The sequence below is a fragment of the Nannobrachium achirus genome (genome assembly GCF_963921795.1).
Source record: "Nannobrachium achirus genome assembly, chromosome: 7".
Taxonomy (NCBI): Eukaryota; Metazoa; Chordata; class Actinopteri; order Myctophiformes; family Myctophidae; genus Nannobrachium; species Nannobrachium achirus.
Window position 1 is genome coordinate 68,744,531 of NC_137816.1, and position 26,589 is coordinate 68,771,119.

The 26,589-nt window shown below is 44.6% G+C and overlaps 1 protein-coding gene across 1 annotated transcript in view; it reads right to left on the reverse strand.

Moving 5' to 3' along the window:
- The window catches only part of shank2a (SH3 and multiple ankyrin repeat domains 2a), a gene marked incomplete at its 5' end in the record, with an annotated part of 314,465 nt that overhangs the window by 17,477 nt on the left and 270,399 nt on the right, over positions 1 to 26,589 (reverse strand). The window contains 12 exon segments of the mRNA XM_080730420.1: positions 1,471 to 1,646; positions 2,255 to 2,625; positions 3,742 to 3,944; positions 6,750 to 6,894; positions 10,294 to 10,525; positions 12,887 to 13,107; positions 14,423 to 14,581; positions 17,017 to 17,286; positions 18,784 to 19,138; positions 21,541 to 21,645; positions 23,053 to 23,405; positions 25,538 to 25,646. Coding sequence (XP_080586546.1) covers positions 1,471 to 1,646; positions 2,255 to 2,625; positions 3,742 to 3,944; positions 6,750 to 6,894; positions 10,294 to 10,525; positions 12,887 to 13,107; positions 14,423 to 14,581; positions 17,017 to 17,286; positions 18,784 to 19,138; positions 21,541 to 21,645; positions 23,053 to 23,405; positions 25,538 to 25,646 — 2,699 coding nt within the window.

Below are 26,589 nucleotides of genomic sequence, written 5' to 3' on the forward strand. Positions count from 1 at the left end.
ACCACCTCTGAGGGCCCCTGGGCACTGAAGCTCCAAGCCCCCCCCCCCTCTGCGTACGCGCTACAGGGCTCCAGACTAACCGTTTTCAATATTTTAAAAAGTAGCTTAACGATATCAGCAGCCAGTGAACACACTTAAGACAATAACAGTCTGAGGTAAGAAACAGTGGCAGTGTGGCCACTGACAATCAAACTAAATAACAATGTACAATTATAGTAATAATATATGGTCAAAACAAGCCATATCCTTCCCCCAAAAAATTACAAAATACCATTTGTGACCACCAAATTGGGGGTCTTGGGGGCATAATTTAATTAATTTCATTTGGATTAGATAACTAAATGGCTGGGGGTTTCTTTCTTTTTTTTTTTTTCTTTTTTTTTTCCTCGATTTTTTTCCCTTTTTTTTCTGGAGGGACCCCTGATGCCAAGGGCCCCTGGGCACGTGCCCAAAGTGCCCATATTGTAGATCCGGCCCTGCCAATGCTGAACGCTAACCCTAACCCAACCCCAGGCAGGTTGAGCCCCTGACCTTCCACATGGAAGGTATATGCTCTAATCCTGTGTTTCTCAACCACTGTGCCTGCATGGGGACCTTTGGTGTGCCCCTGAGAAGGGTCAAGTGTGCCCCTGAGAAGGGTCAAGTGTGCCCCTGAGAAGGGTCAAGTGTGCCCCTTGAAACTGCTTGAAAGCCAGTATTGTATTTATCATTTTAAAAATGATTTAAACGGCCGATCTAAACAGCCGTGTGCTTGTAGATCTGCTGTTTTCACTACTGTTGTGCAGACAGCCTTGTATGATGAAGCAGGGCTTTACTTTGCCAAGAAACTTTGTAAAAAAAAAACTTGCATTTGAAACTTGGGAGATGCAAGGTTTCTTCCCGACAGTGACGATATTTACACCCCCGTATTATGTTGGTGTGACCATGGATTCTTGGGACATGAAAAGTTGTGCCCATGCAGAAAAAAGGTTGAGAAACACTGCTCTAACAATGATGAGGACAGTATAAAAACAATATAAAAACTCTAAATTATGCACGTTAGTTCCATAGACCAGTGGTTCTCAACCTGTGGGTCGGGACCCCCAGGGGGTGTTTTCTCACTCAACTGTAAACAAACCAACATAAAGTTTAAGTGTATAGCGGGTTTCTAAACATTTCTAAAGTGACAATTTAAGGACTTTTTAATACCTCTAAAATGACAAATTAAACATTGGTCAAATTGTCAAACATTAGAGGCAGAAATTGTGAAAATAGCAGATCTACATGCATGTAGATCTGCTATTTTCACAATAGAACCGTGTTATACAAAATGTAATGCCTCAACTCTTAGTGCTCGTCAGGGTGGGGGGTCCACAGTTAAAATATGAATATTTTGGGGGTCACGGCCTGAACAGGTTGAGGACCACTGCCATAGACTGTATGAACCCCCCCCCCCCCCCCGTAGGCCCCTGTTGATTGGCTGGCATTTACCTGGTTCCAAAGGCCCCCCTGGTGCCGGTGGGGGAGTTGAGTCCGTCCCCCGTCCCCTTGTGCGAGCGGTCCTGGCGGTGGTTGATCTGCTGGAGGATGGAGCTGAGCTCCGTGATCACCGAGCTCTTGGGGTCCGGCGTGGAGGAGGGGGGGCTTCCCGGCTGTTCCCCCCACAGCTTGGACGGCGTGCGGGGACCCCCGGGGGTCCGCGGGGGGTCCGAGGAGGAGGGGGGAGGTGGGGGAGGGACCTGGGGGGAGCAGCCGTGAGAAAAAAAGTATTTAAATGTTTTACTCAAGTTAAAGTATCAATACTGCAATGTAGAAATAGTCAGGCCAGGAATTCTAAATTGACTTGAGTAAAAGTAGAAAAGTATTGCTATCAAAATGTACAAATAGTAGGAAGTTCTCTTCATGCAGAATCTTCATGAGTTTTCAAATGTATAAAATTCATAAAAAAATCCTTTGAAAATAGCAGATCAACAAGCTCCCGATGCAATGCATTGGGAGCTTGTAGATCGGCTATTTTCAAATGGCCGAAATGTAGCCTATACAGGGTTGAAGTAGTTAATGTAATCTACAAGATTATTAGTTTTCAGTAAAAAGTAAAAAGTACAATAATTTTCCTCCTGAGATGTCAGTGGAGTAGTAAAAAAAATGCTTTTCTTTTAGCAGATTTTGAAAATGTCTCCAAACAATAACAAAAGAAAAACAAAAATATAAGAAAACCCCATAAAAGAAAGGGACCCATAAAGATTTTTTTGGGGGTGCTTTTACAACCACTGGCCTGCGGGGGCGCGGGCGCGCCGTAGGACGAGGGATCCGGCGGCTCCTCGATGAGCGCGTCGCGGTACAGCGCCGTGCGGTTGATGACGGGCTTGGCTTTGGGCGGCTTGGGCGGGGGCACGGGGGGGCGCTCCACCAGGTAGGGGGGACCCCCTCCGTCCGAGGTGCTGGTGGTGGTGTTGTAGAGGCTCTCCAGGGCGCTGTCACAGAAGCCGCCCTCCGAGGACAGGGTGGAGATGCTGGAGACGGTGCTGGTGGCGTCCATGTTGTGCTGGGGGTCCCCGCGGGGGTCCCCGCTGCTGCGGCTGTTGGTGTCCACCTCCTCGATGCCCGAGTCCATGGCCATGGGGTCGGCCGAGGCCGGAGCGTAGCCTGGAAACACGTCAAAAAACCAAACATTTACGGTCGGTGGTTAGTTGTCGTACAAATTATTGCGATTATCTGTGTCGTGTTTGACTTGATCCGATATACAAGCTCACAGCGCGGCACTCAGTGCCACGCTGCTCACAACGCATCGCATCCACGAAACGCTGTGAGCTTGTAGATCAGCTATTTTAACCAACGCAGGAACATGCAGGATGTGCGGCGGTTTGAAACTTCTGCCTTCACAATAAGGCTGCAGGAAGAGTGGGCACCTAAACATTGTGGGCACCTAAACATTGTGGGCACCTCAATGTTAAGTTGGATGAAATAATTGCTGTGTGTGGTTTTATATGGGCTGCCTGTGTCAATAATCTTTACAAATAATAGCTTGCAGCAACGTCTACAAAAATAAATACATCTGAATAGCCAAAAGTATAAAACATTATGGTTAAAAAAAAAGAACTGAAAATAACTAAGTTAGTTCGTTTTGGGGAACCATGAACTTTAGTTCAAAATGTGGAATTATGAACTCTGAAATGAAGTAGTCTCAGCGGTTCAAGCCAAAACAAATCCCAAGACTGAAATGTATTTTCAGACAATGTCCAAATATGTGATCTTTGAAACATGGCGCGCGCAGCGCACACACATATTTAGGGAGTTTCTCTGAAGTTCTGAACTGCCTTCACTGAATGTGTGTGTGCCAATCCATGCTTCATTTTATACAAGTATCTTCTGAAGATCTGTTGTATTCTATGCTAGTTTGGCCATTTCAAATACCCATATCTTGAAATCATAACCGCTTTTTAGTTTGGAGATCACTTGACTGGCGTTTTGTCATTCACTACTTTGTCATTCACGCCACGACCATCGCTACACCTCCCCTTTATTCTTTTTTATATTCTTTATTTTATTTTATTTTTTGCCGATCTGCACTGATCTCAGAAACAGCCCCTATGGAATCCTCAAGACTGAAATCAGTCCCCAGCCAGCCGAGCCAGGACTGAGAACTTTAACCCCTGACTGTAGTTAATTTTAGAAGTTTTGAACTTGAATTTTTTTATAGAATTTCTAGTTCATGTTTTAAGTGATCTTTCCCAACAGTGGTAATATGTATGACAGGCCTACCGGGTGGGAGGCAGTTGCCCACTCCTCCTCCTCCTCCTCTCTTGTGCTGCTCGCCCACAGGGGGCGGGGCGTGAGCCTGGTAGGAGGGTGGCAAGGTGGGCAGGGTGGCACCGCCCACCCCCACCCCCACCCCTCCGCCCATCCTCTGCTGCTGCAGCAACATCTGGGCGATGGCGTTGGCCTGCTCGTCTGGGATGTCCACGCTGGGAACAATAATGAAAAATAGCAATAAGGCATATATGTCGTCGTCGTCGGGTAAAAACCCTGTATGTCCCAAACCGTTCGTTTTGCATTTATCATTTTAAAAATGATTTTAACTAGTGAAAACAGCCGATCTACAAGCACACAACGCCTCGCACCGCGAGGCGTTGTGTGCTTGTAGATCGGCTGTTTTCACTACCTTTGTGCGACGGCCTTAAATTATGAAAACGTACACATTTGAAACTTGGAGATACGAGGTTTCTGCCCGACAGTGACGATATAATAATGACAACACTATTTATATACTGCAGTACCTTTCAAAACTGGGTTACAAAGTGATATGCAGAGGGAACAGGAGAACAGCTAAAGACAAAAACAAAACACACAAGAAAGAAGAACTATTCCACAATCTCCGAATGCTAAATCAAATCTGGAACTATAGCTCCTGAAAGCAGAGTATCGGAAATAGTCACTGCTGCACTGAACTGTAGTCCCATTGGAAACATAACAGAAACACACTAGCACAGACAGAGTCATTATAATGAACTGTAGTCCCATTGGAAACATAATAGAAGCACACTATAATGAACTGTAGTCCCATTGGAAACATAACAGAAGCACACTAGCACAGACAGCGTCATTCAAATGAACTGTAGTCCCATTGGGAACATAACAGAAGCACACTAGCACAGACAGAGTCATTCTAATGAACTGTAGTCCCATTGGAAACATAACAGAAACACACTAGCACAGACAGCGTCATTATAATGAAGTGTAGTCCCATTGGAAACATAACAGAAGCACACTAGCACAGACAGAGTCATTCTAATGAACTGTAGTCCCATTGGAAACATAACAGAAGCACACTAGCACAGACAGTGTCATTCTAATGAACTGTAGTCCCATTGGAAACATAACAGAAGCACACTAGCACAGACAGTCACTATAATGAACTGTAGTCCCATTGAAAACATAACAGAAGCACACTAGCACAGACAGCGTCATTCTAATGAACTGTAGTCCCATTGGAAACATAACAGAAGCACACTAGCACAGACAGTGTCATTCTAATGAACTGTAGTCCCATTGAAAACATAACAGAAGCACACTAGCACAGACAGTCACTATAATGAACTGTAGTCCCATTGGAAACATAACAGAAGCACACTAGCACATACGGTGTCATTATAATGAACTGTAGTCCCATTGGAAACATAACAGAAACACACTAGCACAGACGGCGTCATTATAATGAACTGTAGTCCCATTGGAAACATAACAGAAACACACTAGCACAGATAAAGTCATTCGAGTGGCATATTCTAGTTAGGCATGTATAATTTAAGAAAACATCATGGAAGTAACACCAACAACACCAGAGAAAGACCAAATAACGCCCCCAAAAATATCAATAAGAAGACATAACGCTTCCAGTAGGACTTGTTATTGCTACTGCACCAAGGGAGCGGGTGCGTCACATCCGCTTTATCATGTAGTCATGATCAGACTTCTGTCTCCCAGACTGTATGACAGGAGCATTAGCTATAGAAATGGGACAAGATGGAGCTGCTCTTCTTCCCAGCTGAGTCTTGCCCCATTTAACACATCGGACGCCCACGTGGTTTTGAGGTCTTAATTTGCTGGTGCCCATGGCAACGCGTCATTTTACCTACCGGCGAGAGTACTGGCGAAAAAAGTAATCCGAGTAAATGTAAACCATGTATGTCCTGTTTATTTCGCGAAAATCTTTTCTTTCAGTCAGGACCGTTTTTTATCATTTCTAAGCCTCAGTGTTTGTGTTACGGCATGTAGAAGAGGCTGCCGTTTTGAGAAAAAAATGAAAAAAGGAAGAGAATCCGGAGAAAACAGCATTTTTGTGCAGCCGCTAAACAGGAAGTCAACGAGACAGACAGCACGTCCGGGTGACGTAATTGCGCGCTGCATGTTGGGAAATGGAGTTTGTTTCATCACCGCGGTAGCCAAGTGCAGTAGCTACAGTACAGTATAGTTTACTGTACAACGCGTCAAACGCGTCGTGGGCCTCCAGCGACATCAAATAAATTGACTTGTAGACACCACGTGGGCATCCGATGTGTTAAGTTCTCACTAGATAACACATTGGTAGCCTTCCCTAACACAGGCTGATTTTGGTCTAGAGGGGGCGGGAAACAGCCGGTGGATCCTATTGGTTCACGATCTGTCCCATGGCCCGCCTCCCACTTCCTATGCCAGAAATTGCAGCAGGTTAGCCCAGACTTTTATTTTTCTTCCTATCGCCAAAATAAAAGCCTGGGTTTCCGAGGCTAACACATTGGGGACTTCGGTTCCAACTGCTAGAAACCTTGGTGTGGTCCTGGACAGCCAGCTATCATTCAAGGCACACATTGCATCAGTCACCTGGTCCTGTAGGTTCACACTCTATAACATCTGTAGAATCAGACCCTTCCTCACCCAGGGGGCAGCCCAGCTCCTCATTCAGACATCTGTCATAATTATCAAAACTTGACTATTGTAACTCTCTCCTCACTGGCCTCCCGGCATGTGCACTTAAACCTCTCCAACTGATCCAAAATTCCGCAGCACGACTGAATTCTCACACGTCTCCCCCATTCTCTGCTCCCTCCACTGGCTCCCGGTTGCGGCCCCCACTGAATACAAAACCCTGATGCTGGCCTTCAAAGCGGTCAAAGGTACGGCTCCTCCATACCTCCAATGCCTAGATTGACATTTCTATGCATTTGATGTATTGATGTTGATGGATTGATGTATTAAATCTGACCTGTTGACCTTTTTATCATCAAACTGACCTGTTGGCGAACTCCAGCGGTGGGGGGAGGGGCTCGGAGAAGACGAACAGCTCGTCCCCCTCGTCGATGTCCACCGAGGCCAGTGGGGGAGGGGGGATACGGAAGGGCAGCTTGATTGGCTCGTCCAGGGACTCCCCGCCCACCCCTAGATAGACAGACAGACAGACACATAGATAGATGCTTTATTTTGTTATTGCAAAATTACTTTTGCGCCATGCAGCCATCAAGAAACAACATCATAATAACACGTAATACACAAACACAATTCAGTCAGACAACTCTTGGATTAAATAAATGTAATTGTTGAGCCTAATATAAAGAGCATAAATATCTCTGCCAGTAAACTGGTGCTGTGGGAACCAACACATGGGCACCGGTCACGAGGACGTCCCACAATAACATACGTGGATGTACTCAAGAAAGACGTAGGAGCACAAAGTACCAACGAGCTGGCCAGATGTATGGAGAACCGGGATGACTGGAAGCGACGATGGATGGCTCTTCTGAGGACGACCTAGAGAGATATGTGGCGTTTACGGCTCTGTCCCGTTTCATTGATTTCATTGATTATAACTAGAACGGCACTCTGTCGAGGTGCCACTTTCGCCTTGTGCTCAACTAGGCCATGTATGGCCTAGTTGAGTGCCAGCAGAGTGTGCCATGAGGTGCTCCACCACTGGCATCACCACTGGCATCACCACTGGCATCACCAGGAATGCTGGTCCTTCATTGGCTGTTAATGATGACATTGCCAGAATTGGGCTGATTGGGCTACGGGCTTAAACACACACAGCTAGGTACCTACCTACCTACCTACATAACTACCTACAGGTACATAACAACCTACGCAGCCAAATGCAGTACTTGTACAGCGTTATGCTGGCGCAAGTACTGTAATAAACTAGAAAAGTGTGGTTGCATATGTATTGCCTGGATAGCCAGAACGTCACCACTCCCCCATAGAACTCAACTACTAACTACACCAATCAGAATCAGACTTACTCTAATGGTGAGTAATTGGCTGTTTACAGAATAATGTTGCTGCTTCTTGATTGGCTATGTTTACGCTATGTTTGTTCCGGACCACACTAACTAGAAAGATGAAATTAGAATTTGCTAGTGTGGTTTCCTATTTATTGTCATGTGAAGCTTGACCAATCCTCAAGCTAGCACCACTCTCCCATTGACTACTTATGCCATGTCTGCTTATAATAAGCAATTAGTAGTTGAGTAAAAAATTGCAGTTCCGTGACCGTGGAGAGCAAAGGTCCGTTTCTCAATGGATTTGTCATCTAGGAGGGTTATTAAACACATTTGGCCGGGGTGTCTTTTTTAAAATGGCTGGGAAAATGTTTGACAGCTAGGGTAATTTTCAGTCTCATTCACTTACACCAGGGGTCTTCAACGTTTTCAGGCCGGGGACCCCCAAACTGATGGGTAGATGGAGCAGGGACCCCCTACCACCTCGTAGGGTGGGGGGGTCGGGGCTACGACATATTTTTTATTTTAAACATGTACAAGTTACAGCGAGCAGGGTGGGCCGTACCACTACCATTTCTAAACATACTACTTATTAACTGAGAACCAATGTCAATAATATCAACAATCTGTCAATTGCATAGTAATCATGTATTCAAGCTATTCAAAATGGATAGAATCATGATTTATTTGTTTAACATAAATGTGAAAAATGAAAAAAACAAAAACAAAAAAAAACATTTTTTGAAATCTTCTTTTTTTTTTTTTTTTTTTTTGCAATAATTTCGCGGACCCCCTGCAGTACCTCCGCGGACCCCCTAGGGGTCGCGGACCCCCTGTTGAAGAGCCCTGACTTACACTATAAAGGAAAATATGACTCCCAAAAGATCTGCTTTAAGTGGGATGTGAGGGGTCAAACTAGGGGGTTGAAATTATTCTGAATCCATTGCAAGCATTTGTTTGGCATGAAAAACATTCCTTGGGCAAGAAATGACCCAACAATACGATGGTTTAGTGATGAGTCATCAATTTTCACAGTCTTTTGGGGTCCGTTTTTAGCCCAAGGAATGTTTTTCATGCAAAACAAATGCTTGCAATGGATTCAGAATACTTAAAAACCCCTAGTTTGACCCCTCACATCCCACTTAAACCAGATTTTTTGGGAGTCATATTTTCCTTTATAGTGTAAGTGAATGAGACTGAAAATTACCCTAGCTGTCAAATATTTTCCCAGTCATTTTAAAAAAGACACCCCGGCCAAATTTGTTTAACTCATTGATTGCCAAGGCCTGAGTTTCCCGAGTTATTACAGTAGTCCCAGGCTGCCACAGCCCGAGTTTCCCCAGTTGGCAGCCATTTTGAAAAAAATAAAACATTTAAACCAGTGGTTCCCAAATCTTTCCATATCAAGACTCCAGATTAACATATTTGTCCGCAGTCGCAGACCCCCATCTGAAAACATGTGGTGGCAGGGACCTCCACACAGATTTATGTTGTTAAAATGTTTCAAAAATATTCAAAATATTTTTTTCCCTCAATAGTTTTTAAATAGCAAATATACAAGCTCACAATATGTTGCAATGTGACACATTGTGAGCTTGCTGATCTGCTATTTTCAATTGTAAATGCAAAGTAGTATAGCCTAGTTGCTTCTGTTGGGCTTATTTCTTTGTAGTCCAGGCGTTTCGGGCAGTATTTTGATGGAATCGTGCACTTTATGAAAGAAGCATGAAATTTGGCACACAGTTAGAACATGCCATATTTTGGCTATAGGGGCATCGCAGATTTGTCTTGGGAAACTTGTACAAAAATGATACAAAAAATAAATATGCTTTAAGTAGCATGTGAGGGGTCAAACTAGGTGTTTTTCGGGATTCTGAATCCAATGCAAACATTTGTTTTGCAGGAAAAACATTCCTTGGGCTAAAAAAGAACCCCATTAAACTATGGTTTAGTGATGAGTCATCACTTTTCAAAGTTTTGTGGCGGCCGTTTCTCGGAAAGGAATGTTTTTCGTGCAAAACAAATGCTTGCATTGGATTCAGAATCCCGAAAAACCCCTAGTTTGACCCCTCACATGCTACTTAAAGCATATTTATTTTTTGTATTATTGTACTGTATAGTAAAGTCTATGAGAGCCCAACTTTGATTGGCTCCCACAAGTTTCCCAAGACAAATCTGTGATGCCCCTATAGCCAAAAATGTTCCATATGTCATGTTCTAACTGTGTGCCAAATGTCATGCTTCTTTCATAAAGTGCACGATTTTTGCCTGAAACGCTCGTCTGTTGGCAAAATCTGGCAACAGACAATTCCCTGTCACTTCCTTACTTGGGAGGAAGTGAAACGATGTTTTGCCCTCTGTAAAAGAAAATGGCAGCCTCCATAGAGAGGGCCAGGAATAACGTGAATAACCTTGACGTCACCGAGAATCCTGCTTCCTGATTGGCTAAATGTTTATCCAGAACATTAAGAAGTAAACTGGGCTAGAACTATTTACCGGAGGATTAAATGAAACAATAACCCAGGATTCACTGCAGCATGACACAAGAAGGAGAACATCCTACCAGTCATGCTCCGTCTCCGAGGCTGGGCGGGGGCGTTGCCAGGTTGGTGGGGGTCCCTGAGGGCGGAGGGGGCGTTGCCAGGTTGGTGGGGGTCCCTCAGGGCGGAGGGGAGGAGGTTGCCAGGTTGGTTGGGGTCCCGCAGCTCCGAGGGGCTGTTGCTGATGGCGTCGTCCCTGCTGGTGTGTACCATGAGCAGCCCGTCGGGGGCGCTCTTCCTCTCCTCCACCGTCTGCTGTGGAGAGTTGATTTGGACAAGGACATTTTACATTTAGTTTGATTTAGTCGTAGTCTTTTGAAACAAATCCAGTTTAGTTGTCTCCACCAGCCAAAGGCATGGGGGAGAGTATGTTTTCCCCTCCGTCCGTCCGTCCGTCCGTCCGTCCGTCCGTCCGTCCGTGCGTGCGTCCGTCCGTCCGTCCGTCCGTGCGTCCTCGCAGTTTGTGAGCACCTAATCTCAGTCGCCGTTGGCACGGTCGCTGCCAAAGTGAGCACACACATTCCCTGGATGCCAATCTAGAACCTCTGCCCTAAATTTTTCAAATGAGCCTTTTCTAGCGCCACCTAGTGGCCGATGTTCGCAAAACACATTTCTGTGCACTACTCTTACAGATTGTGTCCAGAAATCCTACAAATCGGTAGGCAGTATCTCGACAGTCATGTGATCGACACAGATCTGTCCGATTTTGCATATTCCATCCTGATTGGCTAAGATTGGCTTCCAAAGTTTGTAGGATTGAGCCGTTTTGAACAAAATGCCTCAAATCACAAACACAAAGTGTAATTATCATGAAATCGCGCACACACGTTCCCACTAGGCCGAGGAAGAAATGCCACTTATTTTTTTTTAAATCAGCCTCATGGTGGCGCTATAACAGGCCGATTCGTGGTTTTACCTATAACTCCACCGATCAGTTTCAAACTTTGTAAGCGCACTCCCTAGAGGCTAAGGATAAACCTTTGCCCTGCATTTTTCACATCAGCCTTTTATAGCGCCACCTTTGGGCCGACATATGTAAAACACATTTTTGGATATTACTCCTTGAGATTTTATGCAAAAATCACGCAAATCGGTACACAGTATCTCTATAGTCATGTGATCAAGTCCGATCAGTCTGATATTTCATATTCCATCCTGATTGGCTAATTAGCTTCCAAAGTTTGCAGGATTGCTCCGCTTTTGAACAAAATGCCTCAAGTCATCAACGCAGCTTGCGATTACCGTGAAATTTGCCACACATATTCCCACTAGGTCAAGGAACAAATGCTACCTTTTTCACATTGGCCTGTTATAGCTCCACCATTAGGTAGACTTTAGCAAAACACATTTTTGGAACACAATGCTTCAAATCATGCATGCAGCGTCCGATTGCCATGAAAGATCTAAGGTGAAGAACATATGCCACCCTTTTTACATTGGCCTATTATACAGTAGCACCACCAGGACGCACGGCCTGGTGGAGACCTGTGCTCGGAAGAGCACTGCTTCTAGTTTTTAGTGATATTTAGTGATATAGTCCCACAGATTACACACACCCGAAGTGAATTTGAAAACTCGACCAATGATGAAAAATCACACTCGTGTGAACTGAGCGGTGGAGGCTGCGCGTGTGTGTGTGTGTGTGTGTGTGTGTGCGCGCGCGCGCGTGCGTGCGTGCGTGCGTGCGTGCATTTGTGTGTCAATGTGAGTGTGCCTGGCCTGAACAACAGTGCCCCTCCCTTAACATGTGTGGTCAGAAAAGGTATTGCAGGCTACATACACATCAGGCTACATACAGACCGCTCAAAAACTCCCATACCTACAGGGAGAAATACAACAATGCGCGAACACAGCAGCAAGATTTGTGAACTGTTGCCACAAAAGAAGGCTAGAAACACAACCACCCTAAGGACTACAAACCATGGATTGACATCTAGACCTACTGCACATACAGTATGAAACAGAGCTGATACCTGTAAATGCATTTTGAGGAAAATAATGCTGCTATTTGTACCCTGTATATATAAAATGTCACAATGCGACATAGCTCTGTTTACACAATGCTGTACCCCCTCCAACTGTATAGCCTATATGTTCCCCTATATGTTGTTTTTATTGTATGTGTGATGCTTGCTTTGGCAATGTAAACATATGTTTTCTCATGCCAATAAAGCTCCTTTGAATTGAATTGAATTGATATTTTTGGTCTTCTGAAAAGTTTTAGTTTTAGTCAACTAAATAGAGGTTTTAGTCGACAGTTGATTTTGTCGACCAAATGTATTTTGGAGGTGCCTTGATGGCGTTGTAATGGATGATTTTACAACTTGGTTGCATGCTGAAAATAGCTGATCGACAAGCTCACGTTTAGATCTGCTATTTTCAGAGCGCAACACCCGAGTACAAACCATTGAAACCAAGCATAAAATGACTTGTCTTTTAGTTCTACTGGATCTCTTCTCCACTAGTCCCTCCCTGACATTTTAGTCTCCTTTTTATTTGTTGACACTATATTTAGTCTTTTAGTTTTCGTCAGTGAAAAACTAGCCAACAATCATTTTTTCCGTCATACAGCAATTCAGTGGATGTAAATCAACAACTGGCCTGGTGGTGGCGCTGGTGCTGCCGGTCGTCCCGCGCTCCGTCAGACTCGTACTTCTGCTCGGTCATCTGGCGGCGCAGGCCGCCGGCGCGGCCCCCCCTGGTGGCGGCCGGGGGGAAGCCCGCCTCCATCCCCGAGCGCAGCTTGGTGTCGATGAAGAGCGGCTGGTTGAGGTCGGGTTTGAGACCGCCGCTGCCGCCGCCCGATGTCTGGACCGCCGGGAGGGACTGGGACTCGGCTTCGTGCGGGGAACAAGATCGTTATGGTTAAGAAAACACACTGACTGTCAAACACAAGTTAAGCAGAGTTATGCTTTTTTATTTATGTATTTATTTTTTACACCATTTGTTTCTGGGTTCTTAACAAAAACTAACGAAAGACATACAAAAAAAGAAAAACTGAACTAAATAATTAAATCATTTTGGGGATGATATGATTTTATTGATTTCTCTCTTATACAAATGTATAAATAAATGTAGGTTTTTATTACACAATACTGCACCTGACAAATAACGAGCCAATGAGAACATCCGGATGTCTTTGTATTGAAGAACCGGCTGGAATATAAACCCTGAAGCTCTCATTACTGTCTCAGTGCATAACAAAACATAACTCTAAAACTAATACAAACTAATTAAAACTATAAGCATTTAAAAAAAAACGAATAAAAACTAGACACTCTAAAACGAATTCAATTAAAACTAACTAACTTTATATAAAACTAAACTAAGAGATTAAAAATCCCCAACTCTCCTAACCTTTAGGAGGAAGAGGTTGGGAGGATGGAGGTTGTTGAGGTTACCTTTAGGTTAGTCTGGGATCACTTCACTTTTCAGGGTTGTAACCGGTCTGGAGCGGAAACCACAACACGGCATGTTGTAGTCCTCAAAGGACTACAATTTGCCGGAAAGATCAAACCGGATTCAGTTTTAACCAGAAATATTCCCCTGCGCTCAAGGACATACTTTTAGGGCCTACCTAATAAACTCCTTGATGCGGAGTAGTTTTGCTTTTGAAAAATCCGTTTGGTATATGCATCTTTTATTCCAACTGTTAGTGACTGGCAAGACTACACTAGTCTACTCCAGCATTTTAATAGGGATTGGGGGAAAAAAACGGAGGGAACCAAATCAAAGCGACGCCGCTTCTTCTAGTGGTTTCCGCGCTTTAGGCGGAAACCAAGCGGCCTGTTGTGAACGAACACCAGGCTTTCCCCCAGGTAGGCGAGGTTACCTTTAGGGGGAAGCGGCTGGGAGGAGGTTGGGGTGTTGCTCTGTTACCTTTAGGGGGAAGCGGCTGGGAGGAGGTTGGGGTGTTGCTCTGTTACCTTAAGGGGGAAGGGGCTGGGAGGTTGGGGTGTTGCTCTGTTACCTTTAGGGGGAAGGGGCTGGGAGGTTGGGGTGTTGCTCTGTTACCTTTAGGGGGAAGCGACTGGGAGGAGGTTGGGGTGTTGCTCTGTTACCTTTAGGGGGAAGGGGCTGGGAGGTTGGGGTGTTGCTCTGTTACCTTTAGGGGGAAGCGGCTGGGAGGAGGTTGGGGTGTTGCTCTGTTACCTTTAGGGGGAAGGGGCTGAGATGCTGAGGTGTTGCTCTGGTTCCCGGGGTGGCTCTGGCTCTGCTGCTCCTTCATGGCCCGGTCGCGGGCCGCCAGGGCCAGGGCGAGCGGGGAGTTGGGGTCCAGGGGCTTGCCGGTCACAGGGTGGAGGTAGGTACCTACGGGGTGGTGGAACCATACAGTTCAACAGCCATTTAGATCTGAACGCAAATCTGTGTCTGGTAATAAGGGGATTTTTATAAGATATTTGACCAATCTACGAAGTAAATCGTTACCAAGAAATGTCTTCACCAATGTGCTTCTAAAGGTGTGTAATAATATGTACATGTGAGCGGTCAAACTAGGAGTTTGTCATGAGGTTTATAGTCCACTAGCCAGAATCTGAACCCTGGCATATTGAGTACACCAAGGTTTTATGTTAGAAATGTTGAGTATGGGTTCCCAGCATTTGGAAACTGCCGGATGCTAACTTGCATATGTTGAGCAATTTGCATAATTTGCATAATTCGATTTATTTAGCAAAATCCCCCATAATAATGGATAATATGTCAAAAACTGATTGGCTGATTTGAACAATATTGGAGTGGTTTTGGGTGATGAGTCATCACTAAACCATCATTTTGTGGGGCCATTTTTAACTCATTTAACGCTGATCCCGAGTATACTCGTGAAAAATACTCAAGTATTTAGAGTGCTGATCCCGAGTATACTCGCGTAAAATACTGTATATAGAGTAACGCCGGCACCCTTACCCTACGGTCCGTTGGAAAGTCCTGGCACGATTGGACTCGCCGATTCATCATCATCACGGATCCACGTGCACAAAATAGTAATCCCTTAACATGGAGGCCGACGGTGGATCTCATCTTTAATGTCCATTTTCTCCAAACAACACTTTTAAAGCCAAGGATGGCATTAGATTCTCGCTACAATAACGTAATAACAAAGGCAACGATCGGCCATTTTAGCAACAGCATGGGGTGACGATCGCTTCCGTTGAATGACGTCATGACGTCAAACCGGAAGTGTTTACGCAATGGCCTTCTGGCCTTCAAAATAAGAGAATGGCAGCGTATGGAGCCTGCGAGAGGCACGCTGGACATTTAACCCGTTAATGTCTGGAGCACTAAATGGGTTAACCCAAGGAATGTTTTTCATGCAAAAAAAGAAGAAGCTTGCAATGGATTCAGCATCATGAAAAACCCTAGTTTGACCCCTCACATGCTAGGGGCGGCATAGCTCAGGGGTAGAGAAACTGGTATTAGAGCAAGAAGGGTATAAATCCCGAAGGGTTCCCAGTTCGAATCCGGGCTCCCCCTGAGTTAATGTCGAAGGGTCCTTGGGCAAGACTCTGAACCCCTAATTGCCTCCGGTGAGTAGGTTGGTGCCTTGCATGGCTTCCTCCGCCACCGGTGTATGAATGTGTGAGTGAATGGGTGAATGTAATGCACAATCTATGTAAAGCGCTTTGGATTAAAAGCGCTATATAAATGCACCATTTACCATTTACCATTTATGCTACTTAGAGCATATTTATTTGCTGTGTTTTTTTTTCCTGTTATAGTAAAGTTAATGGGACAAAAACTTTCATCAGTTTTTTTATGAAGTTTCCCCCAGGAGTTGAATTCCAACCTTTTAGTACATATTATTACACACCTTTAGAAACACATTGGTGAAAACATTTCTTGGTAACGATTTAGTTCGCAGATTCGTATAATAAGGTTTCCCTTATTATGGAAATTATCTATTTTTTTTACTTTGTTTTACTTAATAAAAATGTGCTGATTCACAAGCTCACGTTGCGACACGTTGTGAGCTTGTAGATCGGCAAGTTTTTTGGGCAAATGTTCCACCCCAGGATAATGCATGTTTCAGATATTGCAATAATATCGTAAATCGAACATTTCTTTTGTTGACATCATATCGTCCCATCCCTGGTGGGGGTGTTCCCTAGTTAGACCCACCCCATAATTTCCCACCCCATAAATAAAAGCAGCAGATTATGCGGGGCTCACATTATTTTCAAAAATGCCACATAATCGCATATTTTTGCCCGCATATTTTGGAACTACCCGCATATTTCACCGCATGAAATCACATAAACCACCACATATTTCCCATACATTTCTTTCACGTAATTCCCAACTTTCCACATATTTCACAACTTTTTGCATATTCTGCAACTTTCCACAATTTCACTGCATAAAATCACACAAAACCCTGCATATTTCATTGCAAAATATATGATTTTTGCCCACATAATCAAAGATTTTTGCCTACATAGTAACCAAAGATTTTTGCCTACATCATAACCACAGATTTTTGCCTACATCATAACCAAAGATTTTTGCCTACATCATAACCACAGATTTTTGCCTACATCATAATCAAAGATTTTTGCCTACATCATAATCAAAGATTTTTTCCTACATCATAACCAAAGATTTTTGCCTACATCATAACCACAGATTTTTGCCTACATCATAATCAAAGATTTTTGCCTACATCATAATCAAAGATTTTTGCCTACATCATAATCAATGATTTTTGCCAACATAATCAATGGTTTTAGTCTGGAGGGTCTACTAGGTACCGTTGGCACTGTAGTGAGCCTTGGGTGAGGAGGCGGGTGAGGGCAGGCTGACGGGGCTGTCCAGGTTGGGGTAGTGCCCCGTGCGGCTGTGCAGCGGCTCACGCACCACCTGGGGCTCAGGGCTGTTGAAGTCCGTCATGTTGCCGCTCCCCCCGCCCACCGGCGCCCCCAGCAGGGGGGGAGGGGCCATCATCCGGCGGAAGCGCTCGTCGCTGAACATGCCCTCGTCGATGGACTTGGACTGGCGGAGGCGGGGCATGGGGGCGGGACCTGTCGTTTGGGGGGGAGGGGCAACGGTTAATTGGGCTAGTTGTGCGCTCGCTGAAAGGCAAGACCAGAGTTAGTCAAGTCGCTTGTGTAATTTCGTTTAAATTTTCGGGGGATTATGAAAACTGTATATTTTTGGAAACCTCAGAGTATAACAAATCAGAAAATCCATGATTCCATTTGCAAAATCCTAAGGGAATTTTTGACAGCTGCTGAAAGTTTGGGTCCCATCCACTTACTTAAAAAATACCCCCAAAAATCTGCTTTAAGTAGCATGTGAGGGGTCAAACTAGGTTTTTTTTAATGATTCTGAATCCATTGCAAGCATTTGTTTTGCATGAAAAACATTCCTTGGGTTAAAAAAGGCCCCCACAAGACTGTGAAAAGTGATGACTCATCAGTTTTGTTGGGTCCGTTTTTAGCCGAATGGATTCAGAATCATGAAAAACCCCTATTTAGACCCCTCAGATGCTACTTCAAGCATATTTTTTGGGGGTATTGTTTTCCTTTATAGTATAGTCTATAGTAAGTGGATGGGACCCAAACTTTCAGCAGCTGTCAAAAATCCCCCTAGGGATTTTGCAAATGGAATCATGGATTTTCTGATTTGTTATACTCTGAAGTTTACAAAAAATTTATAGTTTTACAAATCCCCCGAAAATTTGAACGGACCTTCATCTTTGGACATATTGAACTGGACTAAGTGTATTGAGAGAGAGAGTGGTGCCACCGAGGGGTCAGAATATGAACTGCGTCATGTGACCCATGTTTCAGCTCTAAAGTGACAAGCGGGAGATTTAAATAACATTGGTTTCAATAGCAGCGTCGCGAATATCAGCATTCTTAGGTAAATAATATACAACATGAGAGCTGTTTTAAAGTATTTTACAGTGAATAATCGCGCACATGCCTAAAATGTAGGAGTCTCAGGAGTGGGACCGTACCTATGTTCCCCAGGTTCTATGTTATGTTCCCCACTTTCTTACCACCTAAACCTAAACCTACCCCTAACCCTAAACCTAACCCTAACCCCAGTAAAACTACTGGAGGTTAACCTGTGGGGAACATAGGGTGGACCCCTCAGAGGTAATGTTGGAGTGCCTGTTGGGCAGATCTTTATGCCCATATATGGTGTTCCATGTTGGAGTGCATGTTGGGCAGATCTTTATGCCCATATATGGTGTTCCATGTTGGAGTGCATGTTGGGCAGATCTTTGTGCCCATATATGGTGTTCCATGTTGGAATGCATGTTGGGCAGATCTTTGTGCCCATACAGTTTCGTAGGAACAGTATTTCTAGTTAGATCTATAATGCTCATGCATTATAGCTTGTATATCTGCTATTTTTCAATAGTTAAAGCATTACATCATTTTAATTTTAATAAATGGGTTAATTGGTTATAATTATCTCATGTCATGTCATCATCCATGTCTATGGACTGGTATAGTTATAGATATAGTTTTACAGTAGTTATAGTTATAGCTAGTTATAATAATCACCTGTCATGTCATCATCCATGTCCATGGACTGGAAGGACACAGATGTCTTCCTGGTGGCCTCCAGTCTCTTCTCTCGGTCCCTCACCGCCCCGGCGATGGCTGCGGCGAAGGGGTTGGCCAGCGAGGAGAGGGGGTCCTCGGGCCGCAGCCCCCCGCCGGGCCCCCCGGCCCCCCCGGCCCCCGTGGCAGCGTGCTCGGGCGTGGTGGGTTCGATCTCCATGCTGCTGCCCTGGCTGCTCTTGCCGCTGCTGCTGGTGGACGGCTCCTTGATGATGATGGTGGGGATGGGGATGGAGGAGCACGTACGCTCTGTGGGGGTCCCTGGCATGGAGGCGGGGCCTGAGGAGGAGCATGGATGGATGGATGGATAGTAACCTCGCCCACCAGGCTTTCTGAGAGAAAGCCTGGTGTTCGTTCACAACAGGCCGTTTGGTTTCCGCCTAATGCGCGGAAACCACTAGAAGAAGCGGCGTCGCTTTGATTTGGTTCCCTCCGTTTGTTTCCCCAATCCCTATTAAAATGCTCCAGTAGCCTAGTGTAGTCTTGCCAGTCGCTACGAGTTGGAATAAAAGATGCATATCCCAAACATTTTTTTCAAAAGCAAAACTACTCTGCATCAAGGAGTTTATTAGGTGGGCCCTAAAAGTATGTCCTTGAGTGCAAAAGGAATTATTTTGGGTTAAAAATGTTTCCGGCCAAATTGTAGTCCTTTGAGTACTACAACATGACGTTTTGTGGTTTCCGCTCCAGACCGGTTACAAGCCCGAAAAGTGAAGTGATCCCAGACTAGATGGATAGTAGGGCTGTCACGATTATTACATAATAAAGGTATCTATTAGGGATGTGAAAAAAATCAACTCATGCTCACCGCGACTCAAAAAGTATTTTTTTCTTTTTTTTCTAAAGTTTTCCCCCCAAAAATGTTTTAATCGCTTGTTCAAAAATGTTATAAGCGTTAATGTTTTCCAATTGTGAGAGGACCGGTGTGTGTGTGTGTCTGTTTCGGGGACGAGTGCATGTCTGTGTTGTGCATGCATGCATCGCAGATTCGCATGCATACGGCGCTAGTCAGGTCCGCAGACTACTGGTTGAGAAACACTGCTGGTCTGTTCGTGTGCACGCGTCATAGCAGTGGGCGCTGACTGGATGTGTTTTGTTTACATACTGTGTGCATGCATGCTTGACACGAAAGCTCGCTTGTTAATGGCAGCGTCGCCTCGTGTGCGGTGATTTTGTCAAGATTGACAATAAAACAACACAAAATACACTACTCGTCTGTCATCACTGTGATGTCAGGGAAACCACACTAACAAAATCCCTATATATGGAGATCCCTGATGTCATCAATATTAAGCCCATATCTAACAGGACTTCATATGGGAATGCCCATACCTGTGTGGCTAGTTCTACAGACAGGTGTCTCCATATATGGGCATAAAAGGGATTGTATGATGTCAGACTACGTGTTGCGTTCTGTCGGTGTCTGTGTTGTTTGGTGTTTGTCTGTTTTTTGTTTTTGTTATATGTGAAAAAATGATTTGAATGCAAAAATGTAGTATGCCAAAGCAAATTCCTATATGTATTACACAATGGTTAATAAAGTAATCTGAATCTGAATCTGAAGATGCAGACGTCATAGGACTTTCACATAGGCCAAACGGATAACTGAGTAAGCATGTGTGGGGACTCACAGCATATCTCCATATACAGTACATGGATCTCCATATATGGGTACCAGGGGTCTCCATATATGGGTAACTGGTCCGATATACATCACTGGCCAGATGGCCAAGACATGGCGCGACCTCGCCCTTTAGGGCAATATGGCGGAAGGTCTTCTCATGTACTTATATGGTTGTGACCGTAGGTCGCTTTTAGTGTGAAAGCCTGCAGATCATGTGCGTGCGTCACACCTCAGTCTCAATTAGTCTACGACGTCAGACGTCAGTCATCGCCATATTTGGGAAATTATAGCCACATTTTGTCCACATTTTGTCCAACTTAAACAACCAACCCGCGACACGGGTCACATGTATGGAGATGGAATATGTCATCAATATTAGGCCCATATCCGGGAATGCCCATATATGGACATATTGTGTCAGTCTCTGTTATTTCGGCGGGGAGAGTGTTTTCTGCAGGTGATTCAGTCCGAGTGTATCAAAGGGTGCGTTCGGAAATGCGCACCGGGTGTGGTTAGGGTTAGGGGTTAGGGTTAATTTTACTGAGGTTAGGGTTAGGGTTAGTTTTAGGCATAGTTTTACTGAGGTTAGGGTTAGGATTAGGGTTGGGTTTAGGCACTCACTACACTGAGCACACACCCGCGCATTTCCGAACGCACCCTTTGATACACTCGGACTGAATCACATGCAGAAAACACACTCCCGTTTCGGCGCGACCTCGCCCTTTAGGGTGTCTTACTGGTATAGTATCATAATGGTACCATGCCTACCTGTAGTACCGGATCCGGCCGCTAGGCGGCAGGTCTTCTATAACGTACTATATGGTATAGTATCGTATCATAATGGTATTGTACCATGCCTACCTGTAGTACCGGCTCCGGCCACTAGGCGGCAGGTCTTCTATAATGTGCTATATATGGTATAGTATCGTATCATAATGGTATTGTACCATGCCTACCTGTAGTACCGGCTCCGGCCACTAGGCGGCAGGTCTTCTATAATGTGCTATATATGGTATAGTATCGTATCATAATGGTATTGTACCATGCCTACCTGTAGTACCGGCTCCGGCCACTAGGCGGCAGCTCTTCTCGGGGCTGTCCTCGACGTTAGGCTGCTTCACCAGCATTCCCTTCCTCCGGGCCGGTTTGGCCGGGATGTACAGAGACCTGTTCCCCACCTTCAATACAATACATCACATTACCATACAGAGTCCTGTTCCCCACCTGACAATACACATGACACTGGGTGAAAAGAGAGATTATCGGACGTTTTTTTTTTTTTTTTTTTTAAAGCCGGACTAGTTCGGGATCGGCACCCCCAACATTAATAGGTCCAAATAAAGCCGAACTAGTTCAGGATCGGCACAATAAGAGTTAATGACCTAGAACGGAAAATTACAGTCCGGCTAATGTAAGTGCTGAAGAAGTACGGTTTAATCCGGTTTTAATATTAACTGGCTCCCCGTGGCTGACAAAGCGTTAAAGAACTAGGGCCAGGGTCTTCAACAGGGGTCAGAGGTACAGGGGGGCCTCCAAATCTGTGTGTGATAGAAATTAACCACTTGAACCCTAGTGTCCACATTCTGAGAACTTTAGCCAAAAACAGCTCAGCCCAGAACCTCAGCAGTGGGGGTACAAAGCTTTGTGCTGCAAGGCGTTGTGAGCTTGTAGATCTGCTATTTTTGGCTAAGAGCTTCAGGGTGAAATGTCAGGTTTAAGTATGGACGGTTCAAGTGGTCAAATATCTGAAAACACAAATTGACATGAATCAAAATGCACTTAATGATTGTGCTGTCAAACAATGAAACTATCGTATTGGCCTGAATTTACCCCGGAGAGATGTTCGCCGTTATGTATCTTTCAGGACCTTTCCCTGCTCTCCTCACAGCCCCCGCGAGCTGTTACGGTGATTACCGTACACTGTCTACAAATTGCGCAGCGAAATTTGGACGGCGCTCATGTCACGTCCCGTTTGGCAAAGTCGAATGGCTTTGGCATTGAACTTACCGATCTCGCGAACATCGGCGTGGATGACGGCCGCACATGAGATCTTTAGCGTGGAAGTTTAATCCAAACAGTAAATTGAAGCCCAATGAAGCTAATGCTGGCTGCCTAGAAGCCTATGGTTCCTGTTTACAATGGAGAGTCGCATCTGAATGACGAAACGAGCCACTGAGCTTGATGGGAAATGTAGTGTATTTTATTCCCCAGCAGTATGCTGTGTGGACTGTATTCTATTCTGATACACATTATGAGGAGCTGATTTTTAGTATGAATTGGTTAATGCAATACAATAGGCTACAGCAGAATGTTATCTCTGTATGAGCCTTTCTATAATATGTTTACAATTAAAACGTTTTTCTTTATAAATAAGTTATAATATATATAATATTTTGTCTTCAACATATTATTATTTTTTTCACCCCAAAATGATAATTGAAAAATATAATCAGAGTCGTGGTAAATTCGGAATAATATGTTATATGGAATCTATGAACAGGTTGTGGGGGTCCCTGCTTTTATTCTCTCTGGCCTGAAAACGTTGAAGACCCCTGATCTAAAAGAACTATTGAGAGTGTGTTTACCTCTGAGTAAGGGTTCTCTGGGACGGGCGCTCCTCGGCCCCGGAGTCGCGTGCTCTCGAACTGCTCCGAGCTCTGGCGGTAGTAGCCTCGCCGTAGCGTGCCGGCGTCCGCCGCCGTGCGGCTCGTCACGGCGCCGCCGACGCCGCCGGGCGAGGCGGAGGAGTTCCGCGCCGCCACACCGTAGCTCCGCGTGGGCGTGGGGGCGGAGTCTGAGTTGTAGGAGGAGGCGGGCGGCGAGGGCGGCGAGATGGCCGGGGGAGGGGGGATGTCCTCCGAGGTGTCCGGCATGGACAGGCTGCGAGAGAACTTCAGCAGCGGGGGGATGAGGTAGCCCTGTCGCTCCTCCTCTGGACCTGGGGGGAGGGGGGGTTGAGGGGGGGGGGGGGGAAGAGATGTTGCCGTTTCGTTTCACTTTTCACCAAGATCAACAGGGTTCCCACACATCTTTACCAATTCATTTCCAAAACCTTTCCAGAATATTTAACCCGATTTCCAGGGCTATATAACAATAATTCAGCTCAATAACGAGTCGCTTACTCCGATGCGCAATGCCCAAAGACAGGTAGTGTATTATTGTGAAAATAGCCAATCTACATGCTCACAACGAGGTGTTGTGAGAATGTAGATCTGCTATTTTCACTATTTCTGCCTCTAATATTTGACAATTTGGCCAATGTTTAATTTGTCATTTTAGAGGTATTAACAAAATCATGCATAGCCATTTTTTCCAGGACCTTCCAGGACCCTTGATCAATTCCAAAACTTTTCCAGTACTGGAAAAATATTTTTCTAATTTCAAAATATTTCCAGGAATTTCAGGACCGTGGGAACCCTGGATCAACTCATTTTCCCTCCCAAGATAGCTCTGGTCCAGAGTGTTAGCTGAGAAATCCTGTCGGAGCGTCAGTTGAGCCCTCTACGAGCGCTCAACTTCAGTCAAAATGAGCCAAACTACTTCACTACTCACTAGGGGTGTAACGATATAGTATCTGTATCGAAATATATCAAAATGAAAACAGCTAAAATCGAATCGTATCGTTTGATTTTGTATCGTATCGAATCGGCAGCGATACTACCTACTTGGGCATTGTACACACATTGACACTTCTCAAAAAATTAAAAGGGGGGGGGGGGGGGGGGGGGTAATTACTTTCCTTTCCACATAGCTACTCTGGTCTATGGATAAATGTGTGTAATCTCTGGGTTCATGTCAAGGTGCAGGGTTGTCAATATACAATGTCCATGTATTTGTTTTACTTATTTATATCCGTAATAATACATGTTTCCCTTAAAAACCTGCACTATCCACACCTTTCACACCGATTTTATGTCTTTGCTAAATAGCTACTATATTGATTTTAAATCATTGAATCGAATCGTATCTTATCACCATGAATGAACCAATATCGTCCATGTATCGTATTGTTAACCATGTATCGTGATATGTATCGAATCGCTATTAAAATGTATCGTTACACCCCTACTACTCACCAAACCAAAGGTAGTTTTGCGTTGTTGAAAGTCTATTCTCTCAGCACCCCACCATTTTTGTCATGAAATAAAACGCATCCAACTCGACCGCCGCTTATTTCCGGGGTTGTGTCTGCAGTGCCTCAAGATGGGTGCTTTTTATTTCATGACAAAAATTATGTATTTTACAGAGTTTTACAGAGAGGTTGATATGCCACTGACGCGAAGCAGAGGTGGCATATCAACCTGAAGGAGATGTTATCCCTTACCTATTTGGTGCCCAAAAACATGGTCCAGGCGTCAATTTTTGAAAAGATGCAATAGATATTCCATTTTTGGTCGACTTGTCCTACCCGGCTAGGACTTCAGACAGGAGGAGCGGTGGGATAAATTGTTAATCTGCTTTTTTAAGTCGCTTGAAAGTCTGTTTTCGCAACGTGTCAGGCTAAAATACTCTTAGTAACCTCACCAGAGCACCTCCATTGTTGTTTAACACTTTCCATGCCAGGCCAAAATGGCCCCAAGGATTTTGATGTTTTCTTTACTATGCAATGAAAAAAAAAATATATATTTTTTAGATTTTTTTCCCCACAGAAACAGACACAGATGTTGTGATTCAGTGGCAAAAATAATTTTGTCAATCAGACAAATGGTTCCAGAGATAGAGCTGAATGAATCAAAAAAAGTGTCCATCCACTAGAATGGACACACATTTTCTCAATCAGCTAAACGAGGGAGCCAACACACAAACAGAGAAAAGCATCTCTCTGATCTCAGGTCATTTTGACATCTTTGAAAAAAAAAAAAAATGAAAAAAAAAATGAAAAAAATTATCAATTTTTATTTTATACGTCAAAATACGTCATTGGCACTGACGGCTTTTGGCCCATTTACGTCAATCTACCTCTGTGGCATGGTAAGAGTTAATAGAAGCTCAACTTTTAACTCTCGCCGAGTCTCGCAGTACTTTCACTCTCCATTCACTTGCATTCAACACACAGTATATTTGGCATACCTATGGACTTCTGTTTTTTCATCACGCCCTTGAGTGGCAGGCCCAGGAAGGCTCCTGGCACAGTGGGCGTCACCACCGCTACTCCCTGGCGCTCATGGTGGTACATGGACTGGAAAACAATACGGTAACTGTTAATAATGTTATCATGGACTGGAAAAAGATACGGAACCTCGTTAATAATGATACCATGGACTGGAAAACAATGTGTTACCTGGTTAAAGGAGAACTTTAGTTTGTTTACAACAAGGGTTCATATTTTAGATTGTAATTAAACTAGAGGTTCGCGGCCCTTCGGGCCGCTCACATCTAGAGTCCACGCCCGTTTTTTTGAAAAAAAAAAAGTTTTTTGAATAAAAAAAAGTTTTGGCCTAATTGTGTTATTATTGTTACTATAATAGGCCTGCCAATGTTTTATTTTCATTATTTCAATGTTTTCATTTTAGCAACACACACACACACACACACACACACACACACACACACACACACACACACACACACACACACACACACACACACACACACACACACACACACACACACACAGACAGACAGACAGACAGACAGACAGACAGACAGACAGACACACACACACAGAGAGACAGTATCTTGCTGTGAACTCTAGAGGTGAGTGGCCCGAAGGGCCGCGAACTTCTTGTAAGATACAGGCTCTCGGCTAGCTAGCTACAGGCTCTCGGCTAGCTAGCCCAGTAACAGTGGATTCTAGTTTGTTAATTCCAGAAGAAAAGCTTGGTTGCTGGTTGGCTATTTCTTCCCTATTCCTACTTGTCTTGAGAGCAGAGGGACAGAGGAGGGGAGGTAGCAGAATGCAGGCTGTCGCTGCTGCGCGCCCGTTGTTGTATGGGCTGGTGTAGGGTTACAGATCCATGGGCTGGGCGGACGTTAAGATCCCCTGGACTGGGCGGACGTTATAGCCAATTGGAGTGCTGGATTTGGTCGTGTCTGACTGACAAACTGACAAAAACCGCTGGCTGCAGTTTACAAATGTAATATAAGATAATATAAAAGATGACTGTTAACATTATTTAATT